Source organism: Rhea americana, unplaced genomic scaffold (genome assembly GCF_003343005.1).
Source record: "Rhea americana isolate MKP2758 unplaced genomic scaffold, rheAme1 scaffold_433, whole genome shotgun sequence".
Classification (NCBI taxonomy): domain Eukaryota; kingdom Metazoa; phylum Chordata; class Aves; order Rheiformes; family Rheidae; genus Rhea; species Rhea americana.
Genome location: NW_028186572.1, coordinates 33,180 through 53,993, shown reverse-complemented (window position 1 = coordinate 53,993; position 20,814 = coordinate 33,180). Strand labels below are relative to the sequence as shown.

Here is a 20,814-nt window from a genome sequence, read left to right as displayed (position 1 = left end):
AGAAAAGAAGGGGGCAGATTAGTAAAAACACTATTTGGTAGCATTTCAGAGAAGTCAAAGGCTAACTTGCTAGAACAGAAAAATAGCATGAAATTTTCTGGTGTTTCTTCCAAAGAATGTTCCTGTATTATTACCACTGCACAAAACTATGACAGCATGAAGCAGATGAGATAAACAGACTATGTGAACTTCACTTTTTTTTTTGTTTTTAACTGCATGCTTCAATGACTTTGATTTTTCCCTTTCATAGGTGGATGGGAACATTGATTCCAAGATCTGTTTCTACGATGTTGAAATGGACAAAGTTACACTCTTTGATTTCAAAGCTGAACAAGGAAATGGTAGAGAGAAACTTCCTTCTGGACAAGGCATTAACAAGTAAGAAGCTTTTATTTTGAAAAGTATAGCTTGTAGCTTTAAGGTAGGAATCTGCCCTGTGATGAGAAGCCACATCTTGATATTGGCATTTCTCTGTCTTTGTGTAGGAACTTGAAACAATTTATTTTTTTTTAATTAATTTTATTTTTTTTAATTAAACATTTAATTAAAACTGGTAGGTCATTTCTGTGTTGATCAGTCTGTATCCCTGTCTCTTCTGATACGCTAACTAGAGAGTTTCAAATGGTGGTATCTCAAAATAAGCAGAAGGAGGTGGTTCTTCACACAATATGCAGCCAAGCTATGAAACATCCTTACAAAATATTTTTGGATTCTGAGGGAAGGGCTTATCGAAGTACTGGACAAAGTCATAGAGGAGAAGTCCAGTGAGTGTTATTAAAATTATGGAAGCCGTATCTGGCACAGGRAATCTCTTAGAGGGAAATGATTATGTGTTGGGGAGAGTACTTCTGGAGCTATTAGATGACCATCATCAGGATTCTGTTCTTCAAATAATTGTGTTAAATCTTGGAAGCCCACTCCTCCATGAAGAGTTTACAGGGTAGGAGCTGAGAAGAGGGCATTCTGAGGCTACTTGTAGGACAAACATCTAAGTCCAGTACAGAATGGTTTTGTGAGGATAAAAACTTTAATGAACAACTATTTAGAAATGACTTGTTTTCATACAAGCTGCTCTTCGGCAAGTACATTAGAAATCCTGGCCTCAAGGCAGCATCATACAATGAACAAGGACTTTGTATGAAAGTGCAGTGGAATATTAAGGTACAGATTTCCGTCTGGTTTTCTTGGTCAGTTATGCAAACTGTCTAATAATGTGTCTTGAGAAAGTTGTTTTCAAGTGTAATATCTTGTGCAGCCCAGCAGAGGCCACCACAAACTAGGAATATTATTTCACTGATGTTTAAAAGCTAGATGGTGTCAGCATGAATAATCCATTTATCTGTGCTTCATTGTAGATTATCTTCAAATCACAATGAGTAAACTCATCAGAACGTGATAATAATATCTATATTACTTCCTTTTCTCTCTCTCCTATTGAGGCAGAATCTAAAAACTCCCAGTTTTTTTACACAAATACTATTTTTCAGTTTGAGAATAATTTATTGAGAGTTAAATTCCATGGATAGAAATTGTGTATTTCCGCTTCCCCTCTAATCTGTCTGTTAATCTGCTTTCTAGCCCTTTTTTCCTCTTCCTCCCCAAAGACTACCCTTCAGTGGTGGCAGCAGATGATATATAATGATGAAATATATGATTTCTCTCATTTTTTCAACTTGGCATCTACATATATGCTTTATTTTTCAAAAGAATAGTAATCCCTTGCCAAAATAGTCTGAATCTATATGTCTGTATTCTTAACATGGCCTGCACTGAAGCAGTATCCTGAAGGACACAGTAAGTCTTACCTACAATTCTTATTTAAACTGCTATCAGAGTGTGGCTTTTCTAAGCCTGAAGAGATTTTTGTTGTRCTCAATCTGGTAATTCACCATGTCTCCGATTTCTTTTAGTTTAGTTTTTATTTAGAAAAGGGAATGAATTGTGGCATGTTTGGAGACTGAAGTCCCCCAGCTGCAGATCAGGTTCTTAAGTAGTTGCAACCCTGTATGTTCCCTCACTGTGTCCCACCATTGATGAGAAGTTTAGCAGATAAGTGTGGATCACACTGCGTGGCCTGGTCTCCACTGSATTCCCAACAGAGATGGCAAAGAGACTTTCAGGAGAGATCTGTTGCCTGAGAATATAAACTAATTTCTCCCCCAGCAYTGTGACTTTCTGATGGTGATCTCTTCTGACCACTGCTGAGCTGGATATGAATTTGAGGCATATGTACTAGAAACTGTCTTCACTGCTTATCTAAATGCATATCAGTGTACTCAAGCTATCTTTAACCTAACTGGCTGGGAATTTCTAGAAGTGCTGGTAATAAATRCCTTGGGGCAACCTGTAAAACCCACAACAAAGCAGAGCTGAGGTGGTCTCCGTGTTACAGTAGCTACACTGGTAACAGTAACCAAGCTAGATCATTTGAAGCATGTTCAAACATTTCTGTAGGACATGTGATCTCAGAAGAGGCATATTTTAGGTGCATAATTACATTTGTGTTAGCTTCCCCCCCTCCCCATTGAAATGCTTTACGTCCAGGTAGTCATGGTAAACRTGCAGAACAAGCTAGGTGACATTGCCATATATGAAGTGTTAGGAGGTAGGAAGATACATGTAGTTGATATTACAATACAGAACTMCTGGTCTAGATAATTGTGTCCGTCTCCTGGTACGTGTTTTTTTTTTCTTTTACATATTTTTACAACATTTTAAGCATGGACTAATGAGGCCGCTGTCTAGCTGTTTCTATGGCATGGCCTGCTTTGTTTCTGTTGGTTACTGACTTGTTAGCTCCCCAACTGAAAAATATTACTTTCATTTTGGTTAAATGTGGTCAGCACCAGGCTTGTTGATACTTACTGCTGTCTGTAATCATGCCGTGCAAATTACAACAGGAACACAAAAATCTAAAAGCTTTCAGTTACTGATCCTCACCAGCAATCCTCCTTTTGATACCTGATATCCACATGCAGCTGGGTTTGCTAAGGTGACAAGCTTATTAGAGTGGTCAGAATCCGATCCTAAAGATGTATTAGGCTTTGTCAAATATATATGTTAAAAAAAAAAGGAAAGAAATTAACCCCCCCAACAACATTGCCTCTAATAAAAGGCTGCATAAAAATTGGAAGCTCCCACTTGTACTAATGAAAATCTTAAGTTCCTGGGAGTRTAAGGGAGGCTTATGAGATCACCACTGAAATTAGCACTTCTTGTGGGCTAAGGGTGGTGTGCTAAAGACTTTCCTTCCAAAACAATAACCTTATTCAATTAGCTAAAAGATAATACTTCATTCTGTTCTACAGAATTTTTAAATAGATACTTTTATTTCCCAACGTAGGCTACAGTCAATACTATTACATCCTTAGCTGAAATTCTGTATTTTAGGTCCCAGTCCTGTCTTTTAGAATAAAAAGCTCGAATTCTCTAGAATTTCTTCGTTGTAGAGTTCCAGGGGATGGAGCCYTAGGCTGCACTGAGCCTTAGGATGCCTCATTTGGCATTCTGTGCTCTCTCAGCTTCATGTTGATGGTGCGAATGGAGTAAGATTAGCTATGTAACACAGGTGAGGAGCGCCTCCTCCAAGGGAGTACATGAGCACCTCTCTTTGCTGATACCTACAGTGCTCACAAGCTCATCACCCCAGCGGGTGTAGGAGTTCCACAGGAGGATGTAGCAAGGCAAGAGAAGTAAGTAATGATCTGGAGGATTAAAAGATGGGAATTCAGCTCCCTATGTAGCTTGAATGAGCAGGAGCTTAGATGCTGTTATGGTTTATCTGCCAGAAAGACTTTTTAAAACCCTCAGTAAAAGAAATAATTGAGAGGCCTTCCACAATGTCTTTTGATTTTCTGCTCTTTTCCATTCACTGATATGTTTGACCAATAACATATTTTGAAAGGAAAAGCCTTCTTAGTAAAATACAACATAGCAGGAATATCCTGGGAATTCTGTAGGCATGCCAGTTTTTTTGTATTTCAAACTGTATAATAGATTGAGTGAGCTCTAAATACTTAGATGAGCTAATTGGCATGGCTTTGCATTGTTTTTATGAGGTTGAAGTAATGGGAGAAATAGGAGTAATGTGTCTACCTCATCCACATTCTGAAAAAAATATATATTTGCATACATTGTGATAAATTATTGTCATTATAAAGTTATCCCTTGGTTAGTCCTCTTTATATTCATGCACTGAACAAGTTGTAATTGCTTTATCTCCCTTTCTGTGTTTCTTGTTGGCAGGACTGTTGTGGAGTATCCAGAGTTGCACAATCACATCCCTGTTTGCCATTTCTGGGACCAGAGTGAACCAAGACTTTTTGTGTGTGAAGCAATTCTTGAAACAAGCCTACAGTCTCCAGACCAGAAGAAAAACCAGACTGAGAGCACAGTATGGTCTTCTTGTTTCTTTGTTTTTACCTTGCTGTGCTTGGAGTTCTTCCTATTCCAGTAATTAAATATTTGTACTTTGTTAAGCTGCAGGTTTAGGTAGTTTAGGCTATCATAGGCAGAACTTAGTCRCCAAACTAAGTGGTGTCTGTGGCTGCAGGCAGTCACTGTGTGTTACCTTTCTCTTTTAGCCTTAGCTAAAAGAGCTAGAGGTGGTTTCTGAATCTAAGCAGGAATTTTGAGGATGATCAAAATCCAAAACTTGTATCTGGACTGCAGTTTTTCAGGGGACGTTGGTGGGTGAATTGAAAATCTTGAGATTTGATACTTAYGTAAAGAAATTAATGCAGGTTTTATATCTTGAGTCCACTCTTAGCAGCAAGAATTGATTTGATAGAATAAMAGAGACCCTACTGTTAAGGTGAATGGTGAAGTCAGTTTATCCTTCCTGCTCAGTTTTTACTGTCTTTTGCTCTTTTGGACAGACTTATATGTTGTTACAGTACTTCCCAAATTACATTTTATGCCTCTTCTTTTTTTAAAATAGCAAAAAATATTTTCTTTTTATTGTTAAGAAATAATCTAATCAACAAGCCCTTTCATCTGATGAACAATTTCCCCCTTCCCTTGCCAGTGTGCTTATAGCACTCTTTTCCTTTCTATCTGTGCAAAACTGTCTGATCGTCATCAATATTCCTTTGATTTAAAAATTCCATGTCCATTTGAAGTGCTCAGATTCATCCGTTGTTTTAGTTTAATATCTCCCAATTAGAAATAGAAAGCTTTTTGCTTCCTTTATTGATTGAATGATCCTGGATCTCAGAAAAATCATGGAAAGATCAACATGGAAAGGAATGTGAGTGTCTCAAAAGATCTTGCTGGTGTCTTCCAGCAAAGAGAGGAACACTTCAACCTAGTATTTCCAATGTAAAGAAACAAAATTGTTTGGCTTCTACATAATTTTGACAAATAAAAAGATATAAAACAAGTGTAACTAATTTTGGGGCCTGTATTCAATAGCACTTTTAATTGTGTGCTTGTTCTTTAACAAGTTAGAAGTCTAATTAGCTAAAATGCTTTAATTTTGGCTGAAGCCAGATCAATATATAAACCATTACAGAAGCTATTTTTATATCGCTAATATATTCCCTAATAACTCTCAGCAATCAGTGACCTGCTGAAATTATAGCAGAAATAATGTCACATTGAAAATAAAGTGTTGGAAAACAATGGTATTTCTTTGCATCTGAGTCAGAACTCTCGAAGAGAGGCTTCCAGATTAACAGTCTGTTGCCAGGAGCTTCCCTCTTTGGAGTTGGAAAGGTTGGTTCCTGAAAGGCAGAGGTGGCTTGCCCTCTGCAGTAGGAACACGATTTGTAATCTGGAATGACTTTTTGGCTACTTATAATAAGGAGGAAGCCTGCAGCTCTGCCCTGTCCAGCAGATGTGTGTGTGTGAATGTGTGCGCTGTATTATTTTCAAGAGAAGGTTCTGCCAAGTGAAAATGGAAAATAAAAACAAAATGAAAGAAGGATATTGCACCATGAAAAACAAAACAATACTTCACTTCCTTTTCCAGCTGGATGTTTTGATTATATCATTCTTCAGTACTGAAGAGCATGGCCTTTTGCTTCAGGAAAGCTTTCCATTGCCTTCATCCTACCAGGCTCTCTTGGGCATTGAGGTGCCACATTATTACTTTGCAAAAAAGGTGAGGAAATCCTTTACAATCCTCCTATAAACTTAGATTTTTTTCAATGCTGCAGCAGTCAATTTTAGTCAAACTGTGTCTGCAGTAAGCAGGTGCAGCTCCAGTGGTGGTGGCTGCATCACATGTAGCAGTAACATAAAGATCATTTTGGTATCAATGTAGTTCRCAGTTTTGTGGAAATTGTACTGAACTGGCTTTTCATGGATATTGCAAACTAAATGTGATGTGCAAGCACAGGACACAGAGCATTTACCAGAAAACAAAACTAAAAAGAGGATTAAAAAACTATATATTTCTACTGTATATAGTCACCATTTCTATAGTATATAAGATGAGAGTATATGTGTGTGTCAAATTTGCATATGGCATAAGAGTGTGTGCTTTAACTTCAGAAAAAACAACGCACTTCCTGTTGGAATGGAGCTTAATCCCCACAGAATACCGAAGAGGGTAAGAATACCCATCTTGCACTGAATGGCTACTTGCTAAAAAATATCAGGAATGCATCCTATAGCTTCTTAGAAACTTGAATGTGGATCCAAAATTGTTTGCATCTTAAGGTGATTAATAATTACCTGCATGCTGGAAATAATGAAACTTACTCTTTACAGAACGGATCTCAGGTCAAGCTCTGACCAGAGTTCCTTGTTATCTGTTAAGACCGTGATCTGTACTGCTGTCTTTTTCCAGGAGGAGCTAACGGAGTCTGTTTAGTCTACCAAAGCACTTCTGTTTGGAAAGTCTAAAGGAATGTGATATTAATGATGCTTCTAATCCTTTGAATAAGTCAGGGACAGGCAGACCAATGCGATCCCATAAACCTCACCTCATATAACTTGGGAGAATTATTAAACACAGAGTCTTTATCTAGACTCTCCTATTTCAGTGTATTTAGATTCAGGGCAGTACTATGCAATGTAGCCCCTTTCCAAAGAATAGACTGCATACAATAATCTTCCCATGCAGACCTGGCTTTTAGAGTTGTACTTTATTTTGCCTTTAATATGAAAGGTCAAAGATGATCTGCATTTCTTTCCCCCATCTTGTCTCATGTTCTTTTACTTTGATTTTACATCTCTTTTTCTTTTTTCTCTGTATGGATTATTGCTGCAATTAGTTGTTTTTTCAGAGAGGATGTGTCTATAAGCCTGTAAGTATTCATAATTGCATTATTCTGCTCCTCTTCCTTCATCCTGCTTCTCTCTCTTCTGTTTCCATTTTTTTTCCTATACTAGTTTATTGTATTTTAATGACAAAATTGTTGTTAGGTAGTAATTCATGTTGCAAACATGATTCAGTATATAACTGAGGTTGTTTCAAATATAGAAAATATAGAAAAGTTAACACAACAAGCCCTACTTGACTGAGTTTCAGCTCAGGGTTTCTCCTTATTTTATTCTAATGCCTTCCATGTCCTTATTCCAGAAATTCCCCCAAATTCTCTGTTTCTCCTGTTACTGAAACTGTAGAGGCTCCAGAACTGCCAGTTGTACAGGAAATGATTAGAATTTGAGGTTTATGTTCATCTCATACACAGGCAAGAATAAAAGAATTGGATCTAAATTGTTACCTTTAGAAGAACAGACTGATTTTTGAGAAGAGAGTAAGCTTACAAATATTTATCTGAAATCTCTAGAAATCCAAGGACTTTAAAAGTATAGTTGTTATTCTAGTCTTAATTAGAATAGTCATTGCTGCATCTCATATCTCCTAAACATTAGTGATGAAGTACTGTGGTTGTTCATAATACATCATGGTATGCTAATCTCTTCTGTGACATTATGTATCTATGAACACTTGAAGTTCTGAAGCTTTGTGACTATTCAGTATTGAGCGTAGTCCCACAAAAGTAGAAAACTTGGACTCYGGTGGAAATACTCATGTAATTAACATCCTTCAGACATGTGAAGGAGTAAGTTTTATCCTGTATCGTACCTAAATGATACCGTTCTCGTTTTAGCCAGGAGAAGCTGAGACAGAAGGACAGGCAGAGTCTGGCTCGATGAAAGTCTCTCAGATGGTTGCCAGAAGACCCATGAGAGATTTTGTTGGATTAGGAGACTGTGATAAGACTACACGAGATGCCATGCTGAACTTCAGCTTCCATCTGACTGCTGGAGACATGGATGAGGCCTTCAAATCCATAAAGCTGATCAAAAGGTAACATAAATATTTGTATGTATGTCTTTATGGGTAGAGGTTATTTTTATTCAAAGTTTGTATGAAGGTCTCATTTTTCGTTTTCCGTTTCATTTATCGAACAGGATGAAATATTTCATCTTACAGACTTTTGACACGGTCTGTCTTTTCTTTGTCTACAAGTTGTTGTTGTAAACTATATGGATTCTATGGATTTTTTTATTTTTTTACTTTTATTTTTTTCTACTAAATGGGGAAAAAATGGATTGATAATGATTGACCGTATTTTATGTTTGAATGACAAAAACCCCACATTATGACTAGAGGAGAACTGAACATTCACAACTTTATTTATACATCTAAAGTAATCACAGTAATAMCAAGTATTACGAATTTACCGACCATATAGCTGATTTTTAAATTTAAATGTACATTATTATAATATGGATATTGCAATATTAGAAGAAATAATATAATGTCTTTTAAATATTCCAATATCTTACTTTTTAAAAACCCTGCAATTAATTATAACATGTTATTTCTAGAAAACATACAGCTTTTCCAGAAAATAATGCAGACAAACGAATACAAATCTTAGTTGGTTTTTACAAACCTACTGTTAGAAGAAACTCTTTGTCAGCTTTATGGTACTGTATCCTGATAATCCAGAACAAAACACTTGTTCTAGARCATCAGTCTTCGCAGAGTGTTGCTCACTTTGAACATGGTGCAGAGTGGCAATTGGGGTTGAGTTTCTTATTACATCAGAACTGGGTGCAGAACAGAACTCAAGAGCCAGCTTGATGATCACTTTTTATCAAAGTGTAGCGAAGTATGGTGGAAATAATGATAAAGAAGAAAAACAGCAAACTCAACTGGGAGCAACACAGCAATCCTAAAGAATTTGTAACATTCACAGATCATGGTCCTTCAAACCGATTGGTAACTCAAAGTAGCATCCTTAAGAGTTTTCAAACATCTGTCATTGCCTCTAGTTCCTGTGTTTTACATATTTTCATATAATAGTTTTTGACCTAATGGTTTTCTTCCTGAAAGTCACATGCACATGAGTTTAGTAAGCCCTTGTGCTTATYGGAGTCAAGCTTATAAACATTCTGCCTAATTTCAAGGGTGCTAATTATTTTCATTTCACTACCAGGTTAAGGTACCAGGCATATCTTTTTCTCTCGTGGTTAAGTCTTGTATATTTGTCTAGTTGTCCAGTTCGGGTGCTTCAGTGGTAGTCAGTCTCCAATATCCAATGTGCGGGTCTGTGTAACCACTGATGGGCAGAACTGGGTATCCTGACATARGACTTTGATCTGGAAATGTTATGGCAAATATGAACACAAACTGGGACGAAAATCATTTGGGCTGAAGTATGTGTTCTTAGTAATCCTTTCTAGTAAAGTGAGTTAATAGTAACAGGAATTATTAGGGAGTCCGGGTAACCTTCTTGTCACATCATAACACTGAAGTAGATTTTCAGCACCACATGTGGCCTGTTCTAGCTGGGTACCCTTTTCATGGTTAATGGCATGTCTTCATACCAACAAGATAATCCCAAACCTTAGTTTTAGGATACAAAAGAAGTGTTCTGCATTCCCTTACTTTACAATTAGAATGGTTGGAATTGCACTTTTTGTTTATACTGTGTGGATCATGCTTTAACTTGGAAGCAGGAGTTGCAACTAATTAGAAATTCCTTGAAGAGGAATGGATGGATGAGATGAAGGGACTAAAGATAAATGAAATTTAAACTCTTGCTAGAAATCATCACTTGTACAGTGAGTTTTCTACTTTCTCAGATTGCCTGTTTGTTAACTCTAAAGGAAGAATGACTATCAGTGGTCTCTTATAGCTTTTTTGCATCATCATTAGGGAGCAGGAAAACTTTATCCAGACAGAAAGAGAATGTGTGTGGTTGCTTTTTTTTCTGTAATATCACCACATACACTCTATGTCTGCTACAGCTGAACCCCACTTACATATAGCTGTGAAGTTCTTTCAGGATTCTGACAATCCAATATTCTGTGCTGTACAGCAGAGGGGAAGGGCAATATAATATAATATATATATATAAAATTATGTGCATTATGTATATAGATGGAGCCCATCCAAATAATAATTGAGGGCCTCTGCCCACAAGAGTGAGCTTTATGATGTCCTTCAACCCTTAGTTTTAAATTACAGAATATATTTATAGAAAACAACTCCAGTGCAGATCTCCTTGGAAATCTCTTCCCCTTTCAAGTCCATGCTTTCAGCACGGTGACTCAACGTAGTCATTTTCCAGGCCGCGGCGGAATCGAGCGGTCAGGGTGCGACTAATAACTATGACCCGGGGTGCCATACAGTCCTCTCGCCTGTGAAGGATGTTCCATATGAGGATGGCAGCTGCCAGCGTGGCCAAAAGACACGCTCCGATGTTCAGGTAGCAAGACCATGAGAGGTTGGTGTATGGTCCGATGCGGTAGAAAGTCACCAATCCAATAACCAGAACAAAACCTGTGAGGAGAATGGGAGAGAATTTTTTTTAAAAATGAGTTACTCTTTCAAATGTCTCTAGTGTCAAGATGTCTTAGGCCGTTATTCATGGGTCCATAAGTCTTTTCCATTTTTATTGTGAAGTGTTGTATGTATTCTTTAAGGCATATTTGGACAGGGCAATATTTTACRCAAAGACTGGGTGTCTGAAATGAAGTCTCAGTGTTGGATTTAAACTTCTAACTCCCACTTCACTGTTTCTTGTGTGTGTAACATTTTTTTTCCTCATCTTCTTGTTTCACTGACACAAATTGTCATCTTTCTTACTCCCACTGCCAACATAGCAAACAAGTATAGTAATAATAATAATGAAAATCCTTTGTACAGGAGTACAGTTATTCTGTTCTTCTGTACTGTAAAATGTTTGTTTAAGGCAAACCACTATTATGATCTGGAAAGATGATGAATAGCAGAGTATATGTTACAGAAATAACAAAAAAAACATACAGCAGCCAAACAAAAAAAAGGGGGGCAAAATAAGTGGCACTCCGTGGCCTACTTTTTCTGTGCTGGAAAAAAAGTATTACGAGGGACTAAACCAGGCAGGCATAATACTATGCCACCAGAAGCAAGGTTTCTGTTCCTCACCTTTCTTTTTGATAGACACTGCTGCTAAATAATAGTATTCCTTATTTCACAGATGAGGTGACTTTTCTAGTCATGCGGGAAGTCTGCTTTAGAACAAGGGACAGAAACTAAATCCCTTGACTACCACTTTTCGTATGGTAGTAAGACTGTGCTTCTGCGCAGAAGCATGCATCAATAGCGCGTAACTACTTTTCTGTCCTCTCTGCCTTGTATTAGTTTTTCTTCCTATTACCAAATAAAYGTACTTTCAGCTCTTAAGAGAAGTAATTTATAGGTCTAATTAGGTTGAAACAAACATACAAAGAGGCAAATATGTCTCACTAATGCAGAAAAAGCTTCCTCTTCTTTTTCTTACACACGTAACTTTAACAGCCACTGTAACACGAGAAGTTTCATGGACAAAAGAGCCTGCTCATGAAGGAAGACTGGGGTAAACAAGAGCCCATAAAAGGCCAGAAGGATCTGTAGATACCATCTCCTAAAGTTCATGGGTAAGGACAAGCCATTCTTTCCTAAATGCAAGCATCCAAATGCTCTGCTTTTGCAATTAGCTGCGCTGCTTGCAAACCCTGTTCCCAAAGATACAATGCAGTGCTCTAAAACAGGGTACAGAGACACTCACTTGGTTGTATCATATCAACTTTGTGTTTAGTAAGAGTACTAGTAATGCAGCGAAGATGGAAAAGATAAAAAGTATATATAGATTAAAAAAACAGTAAGAAAATGAAAGAAAAATGAGGGGGAAAAAAACAATCACCACTTAAATAGACACAYGACACTTAATTCTGAGAGTCAGTGTTGAGAAAGCTGAGTCCCTCTTATAAACAAGCATAGAATTAGTACTAATTCAGGAAATGTCTGGCATCCTCAGCTCTCTTGTGGCTACCTAGAAGGTGATTTGTAACTCCCATAGCTGCTTGCTGCACCTCATCCTCTTAAAAGTAGCATTGTGTTGGAGATGGTATGTACCAGCAATGGTTTGAAGTAAGGCCGTCCTTCCTAAGGATATAGGAAGAGGAAATAGATTCTTACAGAAGGAGTAGCTCTTTCCTGCTCTTTTGCCACTCTGTAGTAGCATCTGCTGTGAAGAAAGCCCGACGTACTCCAGGTGTGTTTTAGACTGATGAATCAGTTGTAAGGACAGCAATTAAAGAGAACGCCTTGATTTTGTTAGCAAGATTCTTTGGGACATCATGAAATCTAGCAGTCATTTCATTTTTGAATTTATTTATAAATGAACTACTTTTTTATGGGGAAAAAATGTAGCCACATGGAGCACATTAACTTAACTGAGTTACAGAAACCACTGACTTGTGCAACAGCTGTTCACTCGTGCTCCAAGGTGAGTCTGCAGGCTCACTTGTGTTCTTAACATTAGCTGAATTGGAGCGGGGATCCTTACGGGTCATCACCTAGCATTATTTCTAAATGAACTGGTTAAAAAGTTGCTTCTTGTTTTCTSTTTGATAAAATTGAGACGGAAACAAAGTAAAGTGTTTCTTGACAAATTAAGCTTAAATCTTCATTTTTTTTCTGTAATCGCTAATGGATGACATGTCTTAGATCAGATAAGGCATTCTTTTTAAAATACTGCTCTCTTGAAGCCAGGCAGATGTTATCTACATCCTTCAATGGTACAGAGTGTTGGAGGCAAATGTCTTTGAAAAAAATTGAGGCTAAAATTGTTGAAGGAGATAATGTTCATATGGATAATATAATATTCATATTCATCATGTGAAAGTGGAAATACTCCCTGAGCATTCAGAATCCTCACTGAAGCTGACACTTGTTTTTTGAACATTCATGGAACACTACTTTCGTCCCCAAACCTATGGTTATTTGTGCTCTTCCTTTTCTGTGATGTCTCCCTTACTTGCTTTTGAATTCAAGTGACTGCTATTTGGTGTTATCTGGGTCTTGCACAACTTTATTCTGTTTTTCTATTGTTAACAGTAATAGCATAAAAGAAGACTGACAGAGCTGAAAAAATAAATAGTTTTTCCTCACTTCCAGTGTGATGCTTTCACTATTGCATTCTTCTGAGCTCAGTTTCTCTTGAGGTATGCGCTTGAGGGAGAGAAAGAGATAGATGCTATACTTTTTGTGAAATACATCAGTTTTTAAACTCTCCTTTGAGATGACTTCATTCCCCATATTTAGAACCAAGAGGAGAAAACTTTTCTCCCATGTTTTGTGTTGTCCATCACAGCTGTAATCCTGTGGGAGCAATGTGTGTTTAATGCCATGCATTTATAGAGATAAAGTTGTATCTCCTCCTCTAAATCTGAGGTCTTTAGGTCTTATAATACAAATAAATACCAATTATGCTTTTCTCTTCTACAGATTGCAATCCACTTTTTGAAGGATGACAAATGCTACTTTTTCCCATATAAAGGCAGGAAATTGAGAGAAGGAGATTGTTTGCAACTTCCTGTGGCCAGGTTAGGGACTTGCGCCTTTTCCTTCTGTTTTAAAATTCCCAGAGGAAGCAGGGCACCGAGGAAGGAATCAAGAGACCTGTCTTACTGATGAGTCTGTCTGGCACATGACAAAAGTTTTCCTTTCAGTCACTTTTTTTCCAGTGTACGTTCATTTTCACAGTAATTTCAAAAAGCATTAAATAAAAAGGAAGTGTGATATAAATTACAAAACCTGTCAGAGAGACTTATTGGCTGGACTTGAAATAGTTTTAACTAATATGCATTTTAAGGTTAGAATTCAATTTGRTAATACTTTTTAAGGAGGAAGAATTTAAGAACTTAAGCTGCGTATCATGACCACCTATACAGGTACCTCTAAAGGACAGTTACAAATATTAATAATAATCCACTCGAAACAAATAACGTAAGAATGTGTAAAGCTCTCTTAGCAGAGGCAGCTGGCTACAGGAAGACCAGCTGCATAGCGTAATGCTGATGCTGCGTAACATGTCTTGCAGCTTTCTTCCTTTTCACAAAAACGATGCCCGGCTCATGGCTAGCTCATTCTGCCAACAAGTCAGAAGGCAATGTTCTGCGTAGTCCACAGGGCAGCTGACATTTTAACACAACAAGGAAATAATAACTCTAAAATCTTGATTATGCATCAGAGCTGAGCAAAGCTGTGAGTGTCGTTGACTGTGTACTGGCATCTGTCCTACGTGTTCCAATGCCTTCTGATAAGTTTTATATTTCTTTTCASTGTTTCCTTCAACAGAGTTGCACAGAACTGGACGATCTGCTCAAAAGCTAGTAGAAATCGGTAGCAGCCTTTCTACTGACTTGGTAGGCTTTAGTTCGTATTTTGTTTTACAGCAATAACCAGCTTCTAGGGTAGCTTCAGATAAAATGTAGCACAGTGAATGACTGCAGATTGAATGCAATAGCTGCGTAACTTCCACTTAATGAATTGTGACCGGTGCCTTCCTCAGTGCAGATTTACAGGTWTTTATCTCTAATATATGGAACTACTGGGTGATTAGCACTTCCAGTTTCCTGACTGAAAGTCAGATCTGCTGGTGCAAATCTGCTGGGAAAAACATTTAGGGTTCCTGGCCTCTGAGAGCTAAATTCCTCTGGGCATGAGTTTTGCACCATTCTTTGCTCATTTAGCTAAGGCAAGCAGCAGTAGTCAATATACCTTTATGGTACTGCAGAGGTAAATAAATGCTGTAGGAATATTTTTGAGATTTAAACTTTGTTCTAAGCACCCAAGTTTTAATTCTATTACCTGCCATTTTCTCTCTTGCTTTATGTGTCACTTAGGGCCAACTATTGTCCTAAAAGGCTACGCACCAGTGTGCTAGATGAGCCATCCTCATGAGCTCCCTTCCACCTGAAGAAGAAATTATCCATCAGGAATAAGGAGTGAGGCTTCCGTAGAGTGCCCAAAAAAGATCTGGTTATGCTAGCATGACTATTCCCCTTCGCAGGCCCTTTTGCCTGAACCCTAGCTCACAGCAGCAGCTTATCATGCCGCAGGCTTTCTCTGCTGTTGCAGTTTTGTGCCAGTGTCTGAGCGGGTGGGAGCTGGGAGGTGGTTGCTTGCAGAGCTCCCTGAGTTGGCAGATAGCAGGAGTGAATCACTGGAGCTCTTGAGAGAAAAACACAGAATCTGTTTAGAATACTTTGCCACAGGCTGGACAGGAACTGTCATTTAAGAAGACAGAAAAATACTATAGCCATGGGAGAGCAAAAGCGTAGTACTTTAGAGTTTTCACAGTTGAGTGATTTTACAGTTTTGCTGGTAAAAGTGACTAGGGAGAGCTCTGGCACCACAATGTTGCTGTGAGTGTTATTTTACAGCATCCTTATTTCGTATTAGCATGGCTTGATACTAGATTTATAAATTTAGGAACTTGGGAGCAAAGGGTGAAGAAATTGTATCAATCCAAAACGATTGAGTTCATAAAGGATGATAACTTTATTTTGATGAATGCTGCTTTTCTAAAGATAACCTTATGTAAAGACCCCCAAAGTTGCTTGGAGAGAAATGTATATGCTACATACATTTTGCTTGCTCTTAGGGCAGTCTTGTATACCAGCAAAGACTTCAGTTGAAACAGTTGGCAAGTCTGTTCTCTGAATGACCGGGCAAACGTCCTCAATTCATTTATTTGTGCTAACCTGTTTCTTCTCATTCAGTGGTTCTTCTGTCTCGGGGAATGTAGATTTTTTTATTCAGTTGGGACTCTGTTATGTGACTGTCTGAGGAGTGGTCTGTTTTGCCAGTTTGGTGGATGAAACGTTAGGGCTGACTAGTTACATGAGTACCATCTGGTAAGCAAATCCTAGTGCATTGATGTAATAATATCTAATTTCTGTAATGAATGAGAATAAAGCTGAAGTTTGACTAATGCTTTATTTTTACTAACATGTAAACAAAGTATTGTCATGGGATTGGTATCTCTTGCTTTGTTTGCTGCCTTTGCTGTGACAGTAACTAGTATTTGGCAATCTGTGACAACATTTTAATCTGTTGCTGTTGAGTATTGCTGACTATTCAGTTAGTGCATCACTTTTGTGTGAATCTACTGTAGAGAAAGTGGTGCTGGGATTCTGCTCCTACAGATGGCTGCATAACCTGGGTATAACTCGGTGGTTTTTTGTAAATATACTAATGCAGTGTTCAGCTCTGTATTCAGAATGATTAGAAAACCAGAATGTCTGAACTAAATCTCAGTATTCCATTAAAATACCTGAAAGGAGATAACTGCTTTCACAGACTGTTTCCCATAGGTAATGTCTAATAAAAATAACCAGACATATGCTCTACTTGCTATCGTTCATTTTTATCTCTTACTTTGCAATGCCTTTTTAATCTCATTTACATTTTCAGCAATCAAATGCAGAATAAGATTAAGTACACTTTTCCCCTTATTATTAACTTTTTATTTTATAAAATGTCTCTATATTAAAAAAGGAGTGGTGAAGAGGATAAAGTGAGAGATTTAGGTCTCAAAGGGCATTTCCTACAGGAAAGCAGTTAAAATATCTGTTAGAATAGCATCATTTTTACTCCTTGTTGTTTATTTTAGGAGGGCTAAAGATGGAAAGTAGTTCTTTAATACTCTAAATTTCATTATGAAGATATTAAATATTTTGCTCAGGCTTAGTTTCATTACTATTTTGCAAAGAGTTCTGGATACTTAGCTATGTTGCCCTAAATTAATTTTTTTAGTGGATAGTAACGCTCAGACAGAAAGGAATGTCAGTCAAATTCTGGTCATTTTATTGTGCATTGTGCAAAGTCTGCACAGAGGCCAGATCTTTGCTAAAAATCCTGATGAGATTACTTAGAAGTACTTTATTTTCCCATAGAGCTGTTGTTTATCTCTAGTTGTTTCCCAACCTTAGCAAAACAAGCCTGGTTGGGGGGGGCCTTTTCCGTTGGGGAAGGAAACAGATAACGAATTCACTAGGAAGACTTTTGGTTGGGAGTGTGGATTGTGTCAGTGGGGGTGGGTTGGGAGAATGTTACTTTTTGAACTTACATTTCAGATCTGAATACTGAATTTCCTGTTTGATGGTAGCTGGCTATCAGCCAATTTCAAAGTTTTAGCACTTTAAAAGAACTCTCCTAGTTGCTTTTTGCTTCTATGACATAGCTTTTTCAGGTCYCCCCCTCCGTCCCCCCACCTTGATTTGCATCCCTCCTTTTATTAGTACAGTGATAACGCAGTTGAACTCTGCGTTATGGGTTTTTTTTTGAATTGACAGCAAGCCTGTATCAGGAACAGGGTGAACTTGCTGCAGAAAGTATGGTCCTATCTCCCAGCTATCTGCTGTGCAGCAGAGTGCAGTGCTCATAGTGGGCTGTTTCTTTGGATGAAAAAGCCAATGCAGTAGCTCAGTGCAAAAAAGGGGTATAATTTTCCTCTGCACGGTCCCCCTTTTAAGGTGATTTTTGCTACTAGCAAGAAGTAGAAGATGGAACAGTCTGTTTTTCTGAGTTCAGAGGCTCCCCTTGTACAGCAGAACTGCAATTTTTTTCACCCCCCTCTCTACATACCTTTTAAACTTTTGCAGGGAATGATTTAGCTGCTGTGAGTCACAAACCTGGATGAGCCGCTTGTAGGAGCTCAGTTTTCTTTATTGAATATTTGATTTCTATTTATCACAGATTCCCAAAGTGTTACTGCTGTAGGGTTTATATTAATGATTAATAAATGAACACTTTTTTCTGTATCTGCTTGGCACAAACGACAGCTGACAGTGCAAATCATAGGTTCTGTGCTCCTCTTTGTGGCAGCAGACTGAAAGCAATAGAAATATGGGGTTTTTTTGTTTATAATGCCAGATAGTCTTGAGTAGCCTTTGAATTTTCAATTGGATATTGCCAAGAATAATAAAAGTTTCCTTCTGAGGATCTGGAGTAGAACATGACATCTAGTATTAAACAAGTTAGTAGTAACAAAGCTTCTTACGGGTAACAAGGCCCTCTTGTCCTTCACTTCTCATCAGTGAATTACAGTGGATTTACTACTGCATTATGTTATTTGACATTTATCAATCCCTATTTGTCTTTAACCTGATAAGATTGGGAGATACAGTCAGCATAAGGCAGTGATTTCTACTTTATGTTGGTGAAACTCTTCAATGGGAAGTACAGAGCACTGTTGAGCAAGTTTAGGTTTACTGGCAGTGAACTTGCTTTTGGAGATTTCCTTAGAAATGCTGCCAGTCCTTGAGCAGAGAGCTGAATAGCATTGCCTAGGAATTAGACATAATTGCTGTTTAAATAAGGATGGATGTGCAGACTTTCACACTGAAAGTTAACCGAGGACAGCACTTGGCATTTCTGACCTGATTCAGAGGTAGCTGGAGCCAGTGAAATCTCTCCTTTTGACCCGAGTTGAATTTGAATCAGATACAGGTTAAGAACACCGGTCGGCCTGAGCAAAGACAAGTTGGCCTGTGTGGAGAGCAGCAGGCATTGGCAAGTGATCCTCCTAGGAGTGGTTGTTTTTGACTAGAAGCATGAGCTGTTTTCACTAATTTTCCAAGTGCTCTGTCTTCTTCATCTGATGCAGCAAAGAATAATAGTTATATAGCTTTTGATCTCTGGTTTGAGACTTCTCTTTAGGAGACATCTCTAAGTATACATGATACCCATCTTCATAAGCAGTGAGACAACTATTTGAATTTAAGAATTTCTTGTCATTTGGCATGCTTTCCTCTGTGTTACTGCATTATTTCTAGCATTGTCTGTCATCAAACATCACTTGGTTATGCAAGTATAGGGAATATATTTAGCTGGTATGATATTTGTAACATAATTCTAATCGGAGTATGTGACCTAGACATTGAGGTGCTATAACAAATTGCCAGCTACTCATACCTGTATTCAGACACGAAGAATACTGGCAAATCTTCCTCCTGCTGCGGCTATACCAGCTGAAGAGCTCAGTACGTTTCTCAAGAGCTACTGCCCTTTCCAATTTGCTGCTTCAGCTGCTCATGTCAGCCATTTCAGTCCACATGAGCAGAATGAGCTTATGTAGTTTCAGATCTTTGTAACTGCAGTTCATTTTGCAGACCTCGTTGATGGTCACTTTCTTGTGAGGTTTGTAATCCAGATAAAGAACATACAAGTTTGGCRCTGAGGTGAAGTAAAAGGTGCAAAACAAGAAAAAACTTTACCACGAATCAGCCAGTCAAGTTCTGTCTTTCCTTTATGATTTTTAGATTATTTGCAGTGTTCCATTTATTCGCTTCCTTTTCAGGAAGCATAGGTTTACAGCTCAGTTAGAGCATGTCTTAGAACAAATGTGTCTTGGGTGTCATGGAGGAAAAAGGTGGAAGGAAGTAATACAGAAAACAGGATTGTGTTTCTATCATGACTGTCTTGAGATTTTTTCTCCAGTGACTGCTTTGCTATTCTGTTCTGTATTAAGATTTTCTAGATACCAACAGATCCAAGGTTGTAGTGCTTGGAAAGAAGAGAGAAGTGGTCTAATGGTTGTTTCTTTTAGATTTTATAGTGCAGAGTATATGTGGACTCTGGTTTCTTGTGATTCATTAGGGATCTGGAGTGAAATACACTATCAGCAAAAAAAAAAATGACAGAAAAAGTTGGAATGCAAGGYTTGAAATTTGAAAGAGAACTAAAACTGCAGTTTATTTGGCTGCAAATGACAAGCTCAGCAGGGACACAAAACTTCCTTCTAATATTCAGGATATTAGGTTTTAAAGTAATTTAATGCTGAAAACTATTTGGAAAGGATATTAACTGTTATTGTTCAGGTTTATACCAGTCTTTGACTTTCTGAAACTAGGATGAAACCTAATGTGAGGAATAGTTTAAGTCGCATCTTCCCCATTAACATTCCCTCTGAAATCTCTGTTATTTCCCACTGTGCAAGGTAGGAGACTTGGCTAGAATCCCTTTGGTCTGATCTAGTCTAGCAAGTTAGTGCTTGTAGTAGTTTAATCTTCTCTGAAAGCCTCTCTACACCCTGKCCTGTTAGTATGGACTTCCCTTTACAGGTTGCTCTTCTATCAGCTCTGTTATTCATCCTRTATTCAGTGTCCTGAGTCTGAAACCTGTTCCTTGGAAAAAAACTGAAAAAACAAAATCCCCTGAGAGAATTTTTGGAGCATTGACACAAAATTCCACATACAACACCGGTTCCATTTTCACCACGTTCCTTTTCCAAAGCAAACAGCTTGCTTTCCTGTGAACTGGGAGGTGTGAGGTTGTAGAGCTTTGGAGCTGTATGAATCCCATTGCAATCCCTGGAGTAACACTGTTTCCTCTCTTCTTTCCTTCCTCTCTGTTTCCTGGGGCTTTATTTTCTGTTAGGGCTCCATCCTTTTTGAATGACTGTCAAATGCTTGTGCAGGTGGCAGAAGTGAAAAGAAAAACCAGTGGTGCCTGGAGTCATCAAAAGCTCTGGCAAGATCAGAGATGGTCTATTGAAACTGTGACAGGATTTAGAATACACTATGCTTAATTTT

General features: G+C 38.0%; 2 protein-coding genes across 2 annotated transcripts in view; one reads left to right on the top strand and one right to left on the bottom strand.

The window, feature by feature from the left end:
• Positions 1-20,814, top strand: part of IFT140 (intraflagellar transport 140) — a gene marked incomplete at its 3' end in the record, with an annotated part of 79,553 nt that overhangs the window by 25,809 nt on the left and 32,930 nt on the right. The window contains exons 15-18 of the mRNA XM_085315667.1: positions 251-378; positions 4,246-4,393; positions 5,972-6,103; positions 8,064-8,263. Coding sequence (XP_085171793.1) covers positions 251-378; positions 4,246-4,393; positions 5,972-6,103; positions 8,064-8,263 — 608 coding nt within the window. The remainder of the gene's footprint in view (positions 1-250; positions 379-4,245; positions 4,394-5,971; positions 6,104-8,063; positions 8,264-20,814) is intronic.
• TMEM204 (transmembrane protein 204) overlaps positions 8,575-20,814 on the bottom strand; it is a 29,960-nt gene continuing 17,720 nt past the window's right edge. Inside the window, exon 3 of the mRNA XM_085315658.1 lies at positions 8,575-10,750. Coding sequence (XP_085171784.1) covers positions 10,506-10,750 — 245 coding nt within the window. The 3' untranslated portion in view covers positions 8,575-10,505. The remainder of the gene's footprint in view (positions 10,751-20,814) is intronic.